This window comes from Blennius ocellaris, assembly GCF_963422515.1.
Source record: "Blennius ocellaris genome assembly, chromosome: 1".
NCBI lineage: Eukaryota > Metazoa > Chordata > Actinopteri > Blenniiformes > Blenniidae > Blennius > Blennius ocellaris.
The window spans coordinates 33,988,576-34,006,520 of NC_137650.1; the positions used below are offsets into that span (position 1 = coordinate 33,988,576).

The 17,945-nt window shown below is 43.8% G+C and overlaps 2 protein-coding genes across 2 annotated transcripts in view; both read left to right on the forward strand.

Annotated features, from left to right (window-relative positions):
• Positions 1 to 6,725, forward strand: part of LOC308149410 (zinc finger protein 609-like) — a gene marked incomplete at its 5' end in the record, with an annotated part of 28,636 nt that extends 21,911 nt beyond the window's left edge. Inside the window, 4 exons of the mRNA XM_080521138.1 lie at positions 411 to 2,784; positions 2,867 to 3,236; positions 4,609 to 4,971; positions 6,372 to 6,725. Coding sequence (XP_080377264.1) covers positions 411 to 2,784; positions 2,867 to 3,236; positions 4,609 to 4,971; positions 6,372 to 6,415 — 3,151 coding nt within the window. The 3' untranslated portion in view covers positions 6,416 to 6,725. The remainder of the gene's footprint in view (positions 1 to 410; positions 2,785 to 2,866; positions 3,237 to 4,608; positions 4,972 to 6,371) is intronic.
• Positions 6,726 to 11,494: 4,769 nt separating this feature from the next.
• The window catches only part of gramd2aa (GRAM domain containing 2Aa), a gene marked incomplete at its 3' end in the record, with an annotated part of 39,631 nt that continues 33,180 nt past the window's right edge, over positions 11,495 to 17,945 (forward strand). The window contains exon 1 of the mRNA XM_080507329.1: positions 11,495 to 11,691. Coding sequence (XP_080363455.1) covers positions 11,552 to 11,691 — 140 coding nt within the window. The 5' untranslated portion in view covers positions 11,495 to 11,551. The remainder of the gene's footprint in view (positions 11,692 to 17,945) is intronic.

A 17,945-nucleotide genomic window follows, 5' to 3' on the forward strand; every position in this document is an offset into this window, starting at 1 on the left:
GCTACCAGTCATGAGCACCACGGCCGTAGCATATAGTTCTCTTGCACATGCGTGAGAAGATGGACAATAACAACAATATTTGTCTCCCATGACTCCCAGTCCAGATTCTCCTGGGACTTGGTAGTTTTGTAGTTGACGATCACCGTCATAACAATCTAACTTAGTCGACTGTCCGTACGAATGTCCGTGATCTCCCATTGTTGATTTTAATAGTGTAGTGTTCTCTGCACGCTTGTGTGTGTGGTTTTATTACAAAAACAAAAAATGGTCCTAACTCGTGGCCTGGCATGCTTCCGACATCTTTTTCAGTGTTTCTGACATTTTCCTATACGACGACTAACCAGTGTTTGCACCAATCTAATTAAAAGCTGTTGTACTGGAAGGCTAACTGTAACTGTCCACCTCTCCAGGTTTTGTGAATCTCCAACGAGTGATCTGGAGATGAGGAACGGTCGAGGTCGAGGGAAACGAATGAGACCGAACAATAACACCCCGATCAACGAGAACAGCAACTCGTCAGACAACAAAGGCACCACCAACAACAAGACACGCGCCGCTTCTAACAGCAAGGGTCGGCGGGGGAGCCAGACGCCGTCGGAGCGCCGCACTCCGCCCAACAGCAACGCAGAGGACATCAAGGCCAGTCCCTCGTCGGCTGGGAAACGCAAGGCCAAGCCAGCCTCGGACATGGAGCCCAACTCCAGCTCGGAGGACACCAAGGGCAACAAACGCATGCGGACGAACTCCAACAGCGGCGGCGTGGGACCAACGGGTCTCAATATCCCCTCAATAAAGACTGAGCCTCTTGCGCCTCCCCTCGATCGCAGCTGCCCCTCCCCCGTCCTCATTGACTGCCCACACCCCAACTGCAACAAGAAGTACAAGCACATCAACGGTCTCAAGTACCATCAAGCCCGCGCCCATAATGACGACGACATCAAGTTGGAATTAGACGGAGACAGTGAATATGGAGAGGACTCAACGCTCCACCCGGAGCCTGGGAACTGTAACGGAGCGTCTATCTCGCAGAAGGGTTGCTTATCTCCAGCGCGCTCGGTTACTCCGAAGGGGAGGAGCTTTGACGCTCAGAGTCCTTCCCCTTCTCCAGGCAAGTTTGGGTCGAAGCAGAGTAAAAAGAAAATGGCTGAGACGGACCCGGAAACGGGAGGCACGCCCATGGACGGGTGTGAGGATGGACCGTGCCTCACCGATGAGGCCAGTAACGACGGTATAGATGATAAGAGAGGATCTGACAAGTCAAAAAAAGGTAGCGCCGGCACAAAAGCAGATAAAATGGCTCAGAAAAACTTGAAGTCGCCACGGCCTGTTGGCCCTGGCGCCGCGGGAGCTCAGCAGATGTACTCTTTTCCTCCAGGAAACCCAAATTCTTCTCCAGGGCTCACCCCGATGATACAAGGGGTTCCCAAGAGCCCCCAAATGAAGGGCGCACAGCCTAAAGCCCCGGCGATTGGAGATCCTGCCTCGAGTAGCTCCAAAGACAAAAAGAAGAAGGACAAAAAGAAAAAAGATGGGGGGAAGGAAGCTGACAGCCCGAAGCCTGCAGGGAAGGGAGGAAAACTGGAGGAGGGAAAGCTTCCATACCCTGAACCTTGTGATCAGGCGAATAAAGGGGAGGGTCTCCTCAACGGATCCTCGGATCCCCATCAGAGTCGCCTGGCCAGTATCAAGGCTGAGGCAGATAAGATTTACAGCTTCTCTGACAACGCCCCGAGCCCATCCATTGGCGTCGCCAGCCGGATCGACGGCAGCGGGATGCCGCAGCCTCTCACGCCACTTCACGTCGTGAACCAGAACGGTGCTGACAACTCGTCTGTCAAAACGAATAGCCCTGCTTATTCAGACATTTCGGATGCGGGCGAGGATGGTGAGGGGAAACTAGAAGGTGTCAAAGTCAGGACTGAGGAGCAAGCCATCAGGGAAGGTGTTAAAAAAGCACTCTTTCCAAACCAGACACCCAGCAAAGAGTCCCCTTACTATGCTGGATATGACACCTATTACTCGCCCAATTATGTGAACCCCAGTCCTGGCGGGCCGAATCCAGGCACGCCAGTGGCTGAAGGTCAGGCCAAGATCAAAAGGGACGATGAGCAGGATCAAGTTGAGGAAAAAGTCAAGGTTGAGGTTCACGAAGACCGCAAACCTGACAGCAGTGTTCCTGTCCAGCCGCCGCCGCCACAGCAGCAGCAGCAGCAGCAGCAGCAGCAGCAGCAGCAGCCGCAGCCGCAGCCGCAGCAGCAGCAGCCCTCGGTCATCCAGCAGCGATCTAACATGTACATGCAGCCTCTTTACTACAACCAGTATGCCTACGTTCCTCCATATGCGTACCATCCCGACCAGGCCTACCATAACCACTTGTTGAACACCAATCCGGCCTACCGGCAGCAGTACGAGGAGCGGCAGCGGCAGATGGCCGAGCAGCATCGTGCTGCCGAGAAGAAGTCTGACGTGGTGATGAAAGAGCGTGAAGCCTCCATGAAGGAGGAGTGGAAGCAAAAGAGCCCGATGCCGCCGAGCCTCTCCAAAGCGCCAGGTCAGTCGGACATCGGAAAGACGCCGCAGCCGCCAAGCAAATCCAGGGACTCGCCCTCCGAGCCCTCCTCCAAATCCATGGGAGGCATGAAGGGGGAGGAGCCAAAGTCCCAGCAGGCCGAGGGGCTGAAGATAAAGCTGACGGAAGGCGGGCACCACGGAAAGGAAGAATCGAAGCAAGCTTTGGAGTCCAGAGGTCAGGTGGGGATGGAACAGGCCATGTGGTACCGACAGGTAAATACCAGCTTCCTCTTTTCCGTCTCTTTTCTTTTTTTTTGCCACCTTGCTTAACCAGGACTTTCTTTCTCCCCTTCAGCAGTATCCCGAGAGCCAAAAGCCCCAAGGAGAAGAAGAGCACCAGCAACAGCCGCCCCGGTGGAAAGATGAAAGGGACAGGGAGCGGGAACGAGACCGGAAATTAAAGGACGAGAGGTCCCGGCCCAAGGACAGTCAAAGTGGGCCCAAGGAGGACGGAAAAGACGGTAGTGATCCGAGAATCACCTCGGAGGAGCACCGGGCTTTGAGCAAAGACTCCCGTTCGAACCCCCACATGCAGTTCTCATCACCACTAGCACAGCACCAAGGATACATGCCCTACATGCACGGTTACCCCTATGGACAAGCCTATGACCCCAACCACCCGGGATATAGGAGCATGCCTTCAGTCATGATGCAGAATTACCCAGGTATGATGATTGATCTCTCCCATCATGGTATTGGTACATGGAATGGAATTGGTGAGTTTAATTGATCTTCGGAGTGCTACATGTTTCCTGTGGGTTTTTTCTTTTTTTTTTCTTTCTTTCTTTCTTTCTCTCTTTATTGGTAATGTCAAATACTGAGAAAGTCGACAACTTTCTAGGGTGCGTACAATAGAAATACTTCTTCAATTCTTTTACATTTTTGCCATTAAGCAAAACGTATGTACCTCCCAACTCTTTGTCGGTGACCATATTTGGCAGGTTGTGGTCGTTTTGGTCACTTTCGAGAAATAATTGCATGCAATAGATTTTTTTTTTTTTCATATTTTCAAAAACAGGTTAGATATTAAAGTTTCACGGGAATTAAAGGTGCTGTTTGAGTGATATCAGTTTTGTGTTAGCATAATGTTTGTTCAATTCCAGCGCTTTATAGTTTCGGTCGGAGTTTTGGACGGTTTGTTGTTTGTTTGTTTGTTTTTTGTTTCTTTGAGTAATAATATAGTTCGGGTTCCAGCCTATTTTGTTTTTACTACTTTACAAGACCGGAGGCGGCTGCTAGCAGGTTAGCATGCTACATAGGCGTGTCTAACCACATCCAACGCATTGTTTACTGTGTAAAGAAATTGTTTTCAAAGCTTTTCTGAAACGACAAGCAAATATGATGCATTTTCACTTGGGCCGTTGTGTTTACCGATTAAAATGTTTAAAAAAAACTACAAAAAAAAGAAAAAAAAAACATGTATGTTGACAGCTGCGGAGAAAGTCTTTAACCAACATTTACCCTGGCGCAGAAACGATCTCTGATCTCTCTGCAGGCCTGGGAAAGTCAAAAAGTCCGGATTCATGTGGTTTGCTGTGTTTTCAGTGCAACAATCGTCAAATAGGAAATACATGCCACATTTTAGAGGATGTGGGTTTTCAGGAGGCATCGTTGAAATTGACATCAAGCTGATGAGATGTTCATGTTTTCCTGTTCCTCTGTGCCCTGAAACGCTGTTGGAGTTGTGGTTGTGTGTAAATTATGATGCACTCCAGATCAGTTTGGACGTTTCGTGGCCACTGATCCAACGCGCGTTTGACACTGGCGCTTTGAGAATTAAAAACTTCTGTCCCTTTAAAGAGAAGCACCGTCCAAGTGGGCACATTCAAGACGCACTTTGGTTGTAATCCAGTTTCCTCCGCGAGGAGGAGGAGGAGGAGGATGATGTAAACAACAGCAGCTTTATACGTCGGGCCCGGTGTGGTGAACCTCATGGGCGTGTTTACAGCATGTGTTGTTTGTTCACGAGAGCAGAGACGCTTTGGGGACTGGACTGACGGGAGTCCGGGTGGATTAATGCCAACTTCTCCTCATCAGGTTCTTACCTACCCGGAGGTTACCCCTTCTCTCCGTACGGGGGGAAAATATCCGGCGGCGAGGACGCCGGCGACAAGTCGCGCGCCAGCCCCACCGTCAGCAAGACGGCGACGGACGCCAAAGCCCTGGACATCCTGCACCAGCACGCCAGCCAGTACAAGAGCAAGTCCCCCACGGTGGGCGACAAGCCGCCCCACGAGCGGGAGCGGGACCACGACCGGGGGGCGTCCGGCGACCGGGAGAGGGAGCGGGAGCGGGACGTGGACCGGCCGCGGTCCTCGCCGTCCCAGCGCATCATGCCCTCCCACCACCACCTGGCGTACCCCCTGCTGTCTGGGCAGTACGACCTGTCCTACGCCACAGGTCAGTCTCCTCCCCCCCCACTCCCCTGCCGCCCCTCCCCCGCAGCGCACAGCATGAACCGCAATGCTCTCGCGTTGGAAGTTTTCCCCCACGTGACCAGCTTTTAACGGTTGCCGTGGTAACCAGGGAAGCTACGCTCACACAGAGTGGTTCCAGTGGAGAAAAAAAGTGAAGCAGCCATTTCAAAGTAGAACGTCTGGATCACGACGGGCGTGTAACTCCGCTTGTTTTGATTCGGGCAAAACGACGCAATTTCATCACGAACGTGAAAAATGCAGATTTCTGACAGAATTCGATGAAGAAGATTCGGACCGACAGAAATGTTGATATCAAAGTGTCAGTTTAATAGAAATTAAATTAATTTTAGCTAAATTAATGGTCGTATGAATTGAATTTAGAAAAAATGTGTTTACAATATATTAAATAAGTGAAGTTAAAAGAAAGTAAATCTTTTTTGTGGATGGCTTTATATAACAAAATGGCCAAATGTAGTGTTATTAAGTTAGTAACACAGTAATTAATACATGAAATGATTGTGGGATGAAAGGATTACATGTATTTGCGTCACTATTGAAGTATTAGTATTTCACGGACGTTGCTTCACTCGTATTAAATGACTCAGACGTGGTCTTGCAGGCTGCAGCGCGACGCCTCTGAACGTCCTGCAGAAACAGAAAAAAATAAGTGTTCTAGTGGTTTTCTGTTCCTCCGGATCGTCTGCTGCCGCTGCAGCTTTCAGCCCCTCAGCTCATCCATCCTGAGCAGGTCCTCTGAGGACAAGAGGATCTTGTTTTGATAATAGAGACACAGGAGGAGCTGCAGACGCACCGTCGGCCTGCGCTGACATCTAGTGGCAGAAATCTGCTGTTACACTGTGGAATCATGGCTGAAATCAGTCTGATCTGACAACTCATGCAATTCAACCACCAAAAACTGAACACTTTCAATATGAAATTAACGTTTTTTTAACCTAAAAGTGTATATTAGATTTATCGGTTTGACCCTAATAACGTCATAAGAGCGTAAATATTCTGGAAAAGGAACAAAATGAACTGGATTTTCAGTGAAATGTACTTAAGAGGTAAAGAATAACTGTTTTGTTCACTTCAGTAAATTCTGTGTAAACCTGGATTAGTCCCTCTAATAAACCGGCGGCTACTTTTCCAGCGATATCAGTCCAGAGGTTTGTGCGTCACTCAATTATTCTTACATGGAAATATTGGCGAGTCGCGACGTTATCCACTTTATTACATTCAAAAGCACCAGAATTCAGATAATGTTGATTGGATCCATTCATTTCTTTAATTCTTTTTGGCCTTTTCAAGAGTTATTTTCGTTTTCATTAAATCCTTGTGTCTTCTCTCTCTCTCTCTTTCTCTCTCTCTCTTCCTGTCCTCCAGGGAAACCCGACCGTCACACCTCAACCCTGCAGAGATTCATGTGACTGGCTCACATGTGAGGCCGCCGCCCGGCCTTACCTTTAGACATCAGTTAAATGGTGTTCCTATCCACGCTTTTCTTTTTCTTCTTCTTTTGTTTTTTTTTTTAGTTCTTTCTGCCCCAAAACGAGGCAGACTCTTTTTTTTTCTTCTTTTTTTTCCTTCCCTCTTTTAAACAAACAAAATAACAACAAAAAAGCCCCTCCCCCCTCCACCCCAAAAAAAAAACAAGGAAAAAAATATAAAATTCAAAAAACAAACAAACCTTGGACTGTAAGAGAACTGCTTGTATCCAGGTTGAAAGCCATGACTCTGCCCCGGCACGCAGAGGAAACTGCCCCCCCCCCCCCCCTCCCCTATCTGCCCCCCAACCCCCAACCCCCAACCCCCACCCCCCCACCACCACCTAGTCTTTGCACTGTCAACAAACACAATGCAAAGAAGAGACGATCGGACTGAACAGCTCCTTTTTTTTTTTTTTTGTCACGCAGAGAGAATTTGGCCGTTGGGGGGGGGGGGGGGGTTTCAGGGAGGGGGGGGTACGGGAGCCAGGAGTCAAATAACCGGTGTGTAGAACGACGGGACGAGGAGGGAACAGCTGCGTTTCTTCAGAGACTCCAGAGCCTGAGACTCGTCCTTCATCCTCCTCACTTCTCTTTTCAGGGACGACTTGCTTTTTATTTGTTTTTCTTTAGCGAAGAGACCGCCAACGCCTAAAATAGACCCCCCCCACCTCACCTCACCCCCCCCTCACCTCACCTCACTCACCCCCCCCGTCCTGTTCTGCCTCATATTGTGTCGTTGTCTCACGGTGAAGCCACGTCAGCCCGCGATGCCTTCAGGGCCTCATTTCTTTCTTCGTTTCAACTGGACGCCGATGGGTTATTGTTTGTTTGTTTGTTTTGTTTTAACTGTATGATTGTGTTTCTTGTTTTGTTTTTTATTTGTTCTTAGTTCTAACTTCATGACAGCTTTTTTTTTTTATTTTCGTTTTAGTTTCCTGTGAACAATGTGAACCTTCACTCCAGGTGTGTGTTCTCCTGCTGTAATATAGACCTTTATCTTTCTTTCCTCCTGCGTAAATGTTCATATTTATCTCGGCACGCAGCTTGTTAATAGAAAAAAACTTTAAAAAAAAAAAGAACCTGTTAAAAAACCTCTGTTAGCCTCCACAGCGTCGCTGGATGTTCCTGTGTTTCTTCTTAATCACAGGTTATTATTATTTTTTTTTTTTTGATAAGGAGTTTGTGAACCGGACGATGAATCGCCGGCTCTCGTGGCTTCACCGTGTCGCCGTGCAGGACGACACCTTCATACACAACGTGTTTATTTGCTTTTTAAAAATTTTCTTTTAAAATGTTCCAGTCACATCTGAACAGTCGCCGGTTGCTGCAAAGTCTGGATGGATAATTCCTCTGTGCTGCATTCAGGAAACCTGGGGGGGGCGCCTTTTCAGAATAAATCTACACGGAAATTAATATTAATTAAATGCACTGAAGTGAAGTGTAATTTTTTTCAAAACATTGGAAAAAACATTACTAGATCAGCTGCTCACCTCTACAGAAAATTATATTAATAATTTTGAATGCAACACTTTGGCTTGAATTTATTTTAAGTTATGAAGGGGATGAAGTAAAAATCATATTTTAGATCATTTAGAACTTCTAACAACAAGAGTTCAGCTTTTTTATTGAATGAATCCCGACTATAGATCCTTAGTGTGAACAGTTGTCATAAAAATTCATGATGAATCACAAGCTCAAATTATTCTTATAATAAAAACACAATTAGACCTGAATTTTTAATAATTATAAAGTAGAACTAACTAGTGAATTTTAAATTCACGACTTTCCAACTAACAAACTTTACACTTTTAAAGTACCCAAGATGAATCATATTTGAAGATTTTATTGTTAAAAGATGATAAAACAAAAAAAAATGTTCAAAGCAAAAGTCGTCTCGTTTTCTTAAATTTAATGAATCGGACTTAGAATAAGTTCAAAGCTAAGTGTTTTAACAAAACCATTTTTTTTCATGATTTAAAAATAAATAAATAAAAGGTGTCCCCTGCACCCCCCCCCCCCCCCTCATTCTCCCCATGTGATGCTCAGCGGCGCCCCCCGGAGGGGAAAACCCTCCCATACATCTCCAAATCACATTTAATCTTGTGAATTCTTCAACCTTCACAGTTTATTATTTTTTTTCTCCTCTCCCCTTCATTGAAACTCCAAAATTAGCCGCTAGCCATTAGCCGCTAGCCGGTACGCGGCTCGTTCTTTTTCGAGGTTCTTGGACATTCCGAGTGAGGAAGTTTCCGGTTCCTTTAATGTTTCTCGACTTATTTAGGCATCTTGCAGAAGAGTGTCGGACTTTGTTGATCTGTGAGGGTGAAACTAGGCAGCTGTGACGTACGTCGTCCTTGAAGTCAGTGGTTTTAGGACCAGCAGGCTGCATTCAGTACCTTTTTTTTTTTTTTATTTTAATTTTAATTTTAATTTTTTTTTAAACTTTTTATCAGACGATGGTTGTGACAAGTGCATTTGTTCTCTCTCCGAGAGTAGTAATGTTATCTGAGTAGTACAGCGAAGCCCAGTGGAAATCATATATTCTAAAGTGTAAATGAAAAAGCCAGAAAAAGTCCTGTTTGCTATCGACATATTGGAAAAAGTGCTTGGCTCTTGTATTTGTTTCATGGTGAAGAGTATATTTATTGGCTTAGCGGTTTGTCTCGATCGGTGCCTCGTCGAACACGGAGACGCCGGCTCGTGAGCCCCCTCCCGACCCGCCCACTGTCGTACCGGACCCCCACCCCCCACCCCCGACCCCTCCCACTGTCGTACATGACACCCCCCCCCCCCCCCCCCCCCTCCTCCTCCTCCTCCCCCCATCCCAACCCGCCGGAGCTCGCCAGGATGTTTACAATGTTTTCTTTCTGTGTGAGAAGTTCACCGCTCCCTCCTTCCTCCTCTTCCTCCTCCTCCTCCTCTTCCTCCTCTCTCTCTCTCTCTCCTCTTCCTCCCTCCCTTCAGGAGTTTGTGTAAAGTGTACATTACCATGGTTCTTTTTTATACAATACTCTGTAACTTGCCTTTGTAAATTTGGGCTGGAAAAAATAAATCTTTTTATGAGACAATCTGTCCTGATGTGTGTGTGTGTGTGTGTGTGTGTGTGTGTGTGTGTGTGTGTGTGTGTGTGTGTGTGTGTGTGTGTGTGTGTGTGTGTGTGTGTGTGTGTGTGTGTGTGTGTGTGTGTGTGTGTGTGTGTGTGTGTGTGTGTGTGTGTGTGTGTGTAAGCAAATGACACTTTTCAGCTTCCGACACTGATTTTTCTGCTGACTCATCAGTTAACTGCTGACTCAGCATTTTTACTACTGACCCACCGCTTTACTGCTGACTCATCGGTTTACTAATTCATCAGTTCTCTGCTGACTCGTCATTTTACTGCTGACTCATCATTTTATTGCTGACTCATTGATGCACCTGAGAAAATATGTATTTTTTTTAACATTTCTAAAACAATTGAAAGGGGGACAATAATGTATTTTCTGAAAACGCTTGGCAGATTTTTTTTCTGTCATAAAATACACTTTTGATGAGAAAATAAATGTTAAATTAATGTAAAAGTAATGTTAAGCAGTATATTATTTAATTCTAAGGTAGAAACACAGTTTTAATGCTTTCTCAGACTGCTCATGGTGATTTTTAGTCAATTCTTGCTGGTTAAAACATTTAAAGATGTGATATGAAAAGGTAAGTAATGAATGCACTGGGGGGCCGTAGAAAGTAATTATCTCTCACTGCTCTTTAGAATTAAACTGCAAAGTATTTACACAATGGATATAAATGTTGAAAGATCCTTCAGCCAATAATGACAAAGCACAGTCTCTTATCCACTGTTGGATTATTTCATTAGTAAACTGAATTAAAGATACTGTATTCTTATTTTATGATGAAACAGTTATAAAAAAAAAAGTTATTCATGTGAGTTTGTTGTTTTTCGGTTAAATGCACCAAGAAATGACTATTGTATTTGTTACTACATAAATAAAGTTGAATTGAATGTGTAAAAAAGGTGAAGTATGCAAAATGTAAGTAATATCACTTTTGTCCACTGGGTGGCAGTATTGACATTCTGACTTCCACTGCTTCTTCTGTTCTGAGACTGAAGGAAGGTAAAGAGGTGAAATGACCTACTGCACCATCGTGTGGCAGTGAGTGGTATTGCAAGACTGAGCAGCCTGTGGCTTCCTGGTGAGCTTTTGTACATTTCTTGTAAAAAACATTTTCTGAATTGTTTCAGCTCTTATATTACTCTTTTTTTAATAGTTTTCACATATTTTTCTTCTTTTTTTTTTTTTTTTAAATAAACCATAAAATATGTAGCATTAGCTGTTAATTTCCTAACTACATAGGAGTCCCACCCAAAACGTGTGCAGTGGAAAATTAAATGACAATATAAGCTTTAGGAAAGGCACATTTGTTTGTAGAGCTCCATTCAAACACGGTGCTATAGATATAGTGATAAAAGAACAACCATTTTAGACTGTTGCAGACTGCATGTAAAAGGTTAAAGACATCAAATGAGCTTCTCTGCTGGTTTTTCAAATGAAAATGTAAAAAAAAAAAAATAGCATAAAAGCAGTGAAGCCACATAAAGAGCAGCGTCTGTTTGAGCCTCTCGTTCATCACTTGACCGTCAGACTCCATCTGCCCCGCCGCTTCCCGTATCAGGCAGCGGAGGTATTTTTAACTGCCCCTAATGCCCCCGAAGCGAGAGTCCCACCCACCCCCCCCAACCCCTCCTCCCCACCGCCGCCCCGGCCGGGTGCATTAGCATAATGCAACATCAGTGACGGGGAGTGATTACGCCGGGGATGATTTCGTTGAGTGTCGATGTGAAATCTGATTATCCTCCATGCTCTCCGCTCGACGGAGGGAGGGAGGGAGGAGGAGGAGGAGGGGGAGGAAGAGGAGGAGGAGGAGGGGGAGGCTGAAGGAGGGGTTGAGACACCAAAGTGCTGAGCCAATGGCTTTTCACACAGAGCAGCTGGCTGGCATCAGGACAGGACAGGCCGCGAGCAGAGAAGGAGACGTGGAGGACGAGCGCTGCAGGACGCCGAGGCCGACTTCCCGGAGGTGTTCATGGGATGCACTATCTACGCAGCCAGCCCTAAGGCCCTGCCCGCCGACGAGGCCCCCGGCCAGGACAGGTACTACCAGCTGCCCCGCTGCCGCCACCCTCATGGTAACTGCAGCCAGAGGATAGCCGCCAGCAGAGCCAGGTCAGTGAACGCCACACAGGAAGTGGACGGACGGTTGACGTCTCGCACGTCTTTGTTCCCAGAGTGGAGGCGGGGACACTTTCTGTCACTTGCTGGGTCTGAGCAAGGATTTTTTTTTTTTTAAATGAGTTTCCAGGAAGATATGAGACAGATTTTGTTCAGCTGGTGTATATCTCAGGAGAGTTTGTACTGGTGCCAGTGTGTATTATTTATATTTGCATTTCAAGGTATATCCGGGTTGGTTTCTGTGATTCGTAGGAAATATGAGGGAGAAGTCTTATCTTTCTTTGAGTTTTAGGGCATATCTGAGTCGATTTTGTCATATTTTAACAGGTTTCAAGGTGTATATATATATATATATATATATATATATAGTTTTCATATTTTTAAAGTGAGTTTCAAGGTAAATCTTTGGAAAGCAAGTTATTTCTCTGACTTCTCTCGCAGACTATATATATGTTGAGTTCATAATAGGTTCCAAGGTATATATATATATATATATATATATATATATATATATATATATATATATATATATATATATATATACATACATATGGATATATGGATAGTTTTCATATTTTTAAAGTGATTTTCAAGGTAAATCTTTGGAAAGCAAGTTATTTGTCTGAGTTCTCTCGCAGACTATATATATGTTGAGTTCATAATAGGTTTCAAGGTATAGATAGATAGATAGATAGATAGATAGATAGATGGGTAGTTTTCATATTTTTAAAGTGATTTTCAAGGTAAATCTTTGGAAAGCAAGTTATTTCTCTGAGTTCTCTCACAGACTATATGTTGAGTTCATAATAGGTTTCAAGGTATAGATAGATAGATAGATAGATAGATAGATAGATAGATGGGTAGTTTTCATATTTTTAAAGTGATTTTCAAGGTAAATCTTTGGAAAGCAAGTTATTTCTCTGAGTTCTCTCACAGACTATATGTTGAGTTCAGAATGAGTTTCAAGGTAAATCTGGCAGGTATTGTATTTTTCAATAGGTTGTAGTGTATATCTGTGCACATTTGAAAAAAAAAGATTTAATTGAATTTTTAAAGAATTGCAGTACATCCAGGTTAATATTCAGTCACAAAGTACAAAATGTGTTCATATTTTCACCACATGTAACATGTTCAGAGAAAACAGGGTGGAAAAAAAAGAAAAAAGGTTCTTATGGCCATTGTGTTTCCATGACAACCTGAAGTACAGAGTAGGATGCCTAAAAGCTGTACAGACAATGGAATGCAATACCCCTCCAGTCCAAACGGGGGCGATAAAGAACAAGTAAGAACAAAGTCATACAAGGAAAGATGAAAGAGAGAACGACATCCTGGTTTGATGGACTGTAACAGACGAGGTTAAACTTTTGCCATGTTTATTTTATTTTATTATTTTTTTAAATGGAGCTTTACTGCGTTATAAACGGTTTTATTGACATGAGGAGATGCGCTCTCGTAACAAAGTGGATCCAAAACGTCAGAAGTCCTCCAGACGAGGAAAACATGGCGGAGATAAAGGAAGAGAAATATTCAATACAGCTGCGGGTTTTTCTTTTTCTTTTACTGGATTTTAAAATATGATAAAGCAAGAAGTTCTACCTGTTCAGACTGCAGAAGTACTGGAGAGTTCCTACAACTTGTATAAAGTTGCTGTGATGCTCCTAGTAGCAATGGCAGACTTTCTAAAGAAACAACCCACATCATCTTTATAACTTTGGTGGGATTTTGTTTTTTTTGTAATTTTTTATTTCATTCAGAAGTAAAACTTAAATTAAAAATTTTTTAAAGTCTCTGTAGCAAAACTTCCAGTTCACATTTTGAAGAGAAAATGAGCAGTAAAGATTTACTCTTATGTCTGCCCTTCACAATGTTCAACATTCTAAATATATACATATTTACAGATATTTTTAAAGCATTCTATGTTATGGTATTTACAGTATACACAAAAAACAAAGAAAGATAACATTTTCATGTTTGCGCAAATCTAATATTATATATATATATATATATATATATATATATATATATATATATATATATATGGATAGTTTTCATATTTTAAAAATGATTTTCAAGGTACATCTTTGGAAAACAAGTTATTTCTCTGAGTTCTCTAACAGACTATATGTTGAGTTCAGAATAAGTTTCAAGGTATATCTGCAGGTATTGTATTTTGCAATAGGTTGTAGTGTATATCTGTGCACATTTGAAAAAAAATACATATATATATATATATATGGATTTAATTTGGTGCACTAGTGGGTGTTGTTGTTTATTTTTGCAGAAAGAACAAAATGCTCTAAACATTAACGATGGGAGAACGTTTGACCACATTAGGTTGTTGTTGTTGTTGTTGTTACAGTGACTGTCAAAATAAAAGTACCATTTTCATTTTCAAAAAGTTCCACATTTTCATAAAGTTCCACTTTGGAAACCGTTTTCAAAAGGTTGCCTGTCTATCTGCCGTCGTCAGATGCAACGGAAGTTGTACGTTTCCACTGACGTTCCCCCCGGAGCCCCTTCCTCGGGAACTTTCTAGTTCCGCCCCTGACTTTCTCACCTTTTCATAGTTTTTAAATATCGAGATGATTAAATAATTACCGTGAACTTAAACAAAAAACAACAACAAAAGGAGAATATCTGTTGGCAGTTCGATGGTTTTGCGGTGGTTTCGGTTTGTTCTCTGTTGTCGCGGTGGTGAAAATAGCTTGTTTAATCCGCGGGCTGTAAACCAGGCTCATTAGTAAGCTCGCTCACCTCCTCCTCTTCCTCCTCCTCCTCCTCCTCCTCTTCATCCTCCTCCTCCTCCTCCTCTCGGAGGGACTCGAGGCGGTGGTTTTCGCTGCGCGGCTCTCCGGTTTCTCTCCGCGTCTCTGTTGCGGCTCCACGGGCTTCGTCTCCCCGCCTCCAGGCTCTCCTCCCCGCGGACACACCGGACTCAGCGGGACATGCGGCCCGGAGCGGAGCCGCGTTCCGCCGCCGCACCGTGAACCGCCGCGGCCCGGGAAACAGGCGGCACGCGGACCTCCGCAGGTGCAGGTGGGAGTCAGAGCTCGAGACGGGTGGGGGTGGGGGAGGGGGGAGGGGGGGGGGTGGAGGAAAATACACCTACTATCATCCTGCATATGGAAATAATACTCATATTGCAGTAATATGTTACTTTCAAGCAGTGAAGACGACTTAAAATGTGCTTAAATACGTAATTAGTCCTACAAATAGAAGTACTCCAGACACTACTTACAGTAACGTCAGTATTTGTTTTGACTCCTTATTTGTGTGGATTCTCCAGTACAAGTACTTCAAATACTACACCACTTGCTAACAGTAATGTGAGTATTTTTGGCACTACTTTCACTTTTTGGCACTACTTTCAAAGTTGTATTTGAGTATTGTACCTGAGTACTATATAGATGTGAGTATTTTTAGTGCCTTATTTCCTTTTGAAGTAGTGAAGATCTAAATTATGCTAAAATACTCCCGAGTATGTTTATTAGCAAGTACCTGGAGACACTACTTGGTTACATTTAAGTGAGTATTTATTTTTTTAGCTCCATATTTGTGTTAATTGTTCTCCACTACAAGAACTTCAAATACTACAGTACTTGGTAACAGTAATGTGAGTATTTGTAGTTGCTACTTCCACTTTTATGCTTTATAAAGTAAATTGTACTTCAGTATTTTGTTTTTATCAGCAAATGTCTAAAAACATTACTTAGTTACATTGATGTGAGTATTTTTAGAGCCTTATTTCAGTTTTACTCCCAGTTTATATCCTCCCGGGACTTGGTACTTTTATTTTGACAGTCACCATGATAACAATCCAACTTGGCCGTCTGTCCATGCGAATGTTTGTGTACTCAAATTGTTGTTGTTTACAGTGTGTTTTCATTACAAAAATGAGCAACGGCATTAAATCATGGCCGAACATGTCAACTGCATCGTTTTCTGCTGTTTCCGTGGAAACGGACGTCATCTTCTAAAAGTTGTCGTATAAAACGTGAAACTGCAACAAGGCTGTGTTTGCACTTTAAACCGGGCCGCTAACGTACCTTGTTAGCAAATATCACAGTGAATAGAAAATAAAACATTTCAGGTAGAACTTGTTATTTTTGGTAAGTTTAATACTTTATAAGAGATTTTCTGATGTATAAAAATGCCACATTAGTTTGTCTACGCTAAGATGATTTGAAATCGATATATTTTAATTATTTCATTGAAAAGTAATAATTAAAAAAACACCCTTTATCTTAAAATCACTTTACATCCGTCTGTTATTTTACTAATGTCCAACTTTATAAATATTTGCACTTTTAGGGATATTTTTGTGCATTTTATGCACCCTACTTACAATATACAAACACAAAACCATCACATTCAAGTTTGTTCAACTCAGATATCCCACATTATTTATGTCCAAAGCTAATATTGGTCCAAGTTGAAGCAGGCAGCGGGTCGTTGAAGGGTTAAATGCTGACATCAGTCATCAAAGGCTGTTTTGAGGTTTCTTGCACAATGGACAAGTTATTTCAGGAGGTCTCAAGCCGAGCAGATAGAGTGTCCTACAGTCCAAAGGCTGCGCTCGTCTCGTCTCGTCTCGTCGCGTCTCGTCGCACACCGCGGAAAACTCCAAATGAATTCATGTGCAACACAAAAAGCAAAACAAGGAAAATCAAAGTGCCAGATCAAAAACAAAAAGAAGCTCTGAAAAGGGTTTGTGTGCAAGTTCAAAGGTTTGAACTCAAACAGACGAGCTTCTGTTTGAGTTTAAACGTTGAGGAAACCTGCAGCACAGCTCGTTTCAGCTCCGCTTCACAGCCTCAACAGGGTAGAAGTAATCCTTTCAGAGTATTTGTAGCTGTAATTTACTCGATGAGTCAAGGAACTACTCAACGGCTATAGTCAAGTATTCTTTTTTGGTAGTTTTTACTTTAAAAAGACGCCTCATTAAAGAAGCAGAGGTAACTAGTTACAGTGTAACAGAATACAATCAAAGTATTTCATTTACAGATACTCAGTTACTTTGGGGTACTTGTACTGTTAAGTACTTTTTAAGTGTGCAATTTTACTCATAATTAAGAAACATTTATGCCATGTACTCTTTGCTAATTTTACAATTAAATTGTCTCAAAGTAACAAATAAAAACGACTGTAATTAAGTGATGTTTTTGCGTTTTCGTTTCAGAAGGGTTTCACGTTTACACGGCAAAGTTTTGAAAACGATATGTGTTTCCACAGAAACGGCAGAAACACTGAAAAGGACATAGTTGCCATGTTTGGCCACTAGTGGGAGCTGTTGTGTGTTTTTGTAATGAAATCACAAATACGATTATCTACGGCCGTAGTGTGCAGGAGTAGCCTTTCAGAAAAGTTGCGTATTGTCGTTTCCGCTGAAGTGACGTGACGCTGACGCGACGTGATGCTGACGTGACGTGACGCTGACGTGACGCTGACGTGACGTGATGCGACGCTGACATGACGTGACATGACGTGACATGACGTGATACTGACGTGACGCTGACACGACGTGACATGACGTGATGCTGACGTGACGCTGACACGACGTGACGCTGACACGACACGACGTGACATGACGTGACGCTGACATGACGCGACACGACGTGACGCTGACATGACATGACGTGACGCTGACATGACGCGACACGACGTGACGCTGACATGACGCGACGTGACATGAAGTGACGCCGACGTGACGTGACTTGACATGACGTGACATGACGTGACACGACGTGACATGACGTGACGCTGACCTGACGCGACACGACGTGACACTGACATGACGCGACGTGACGCGACATGACGCGACGTGACATGAAGTGACGCCGACGTGACGTGACTTGACATGACGTGACATGACGCTGACATGACGTGATGCCGAATTGACGTGACGTGACGTGACGTGACGTGACGTGACATGAAGTGACGCCGACGTGACTTGACATGACGCGACATGACGCTGACATGACGTGATGCCGAATTGACGTGACGTGACGTGACGTGACGTGACGTGACGTGACTTGATGCTCACACGGATCCTGGACGATGAACGTGAGTCAGTTTCAGTCGTTTGCATTCAGAAAGGTGTTTGAGGCTTGGAGCTGCAGGGAAATCCTGCGTCCTCAGATCAGTGAGCGTTCAGGGACCAGCTAGCTTAACAGGATTAGACTTTATTGGATTGGAGGACGTCTTGTGACGATGTTTGTGTGCAGAGATGAGATGGGAAACCTGCAGCG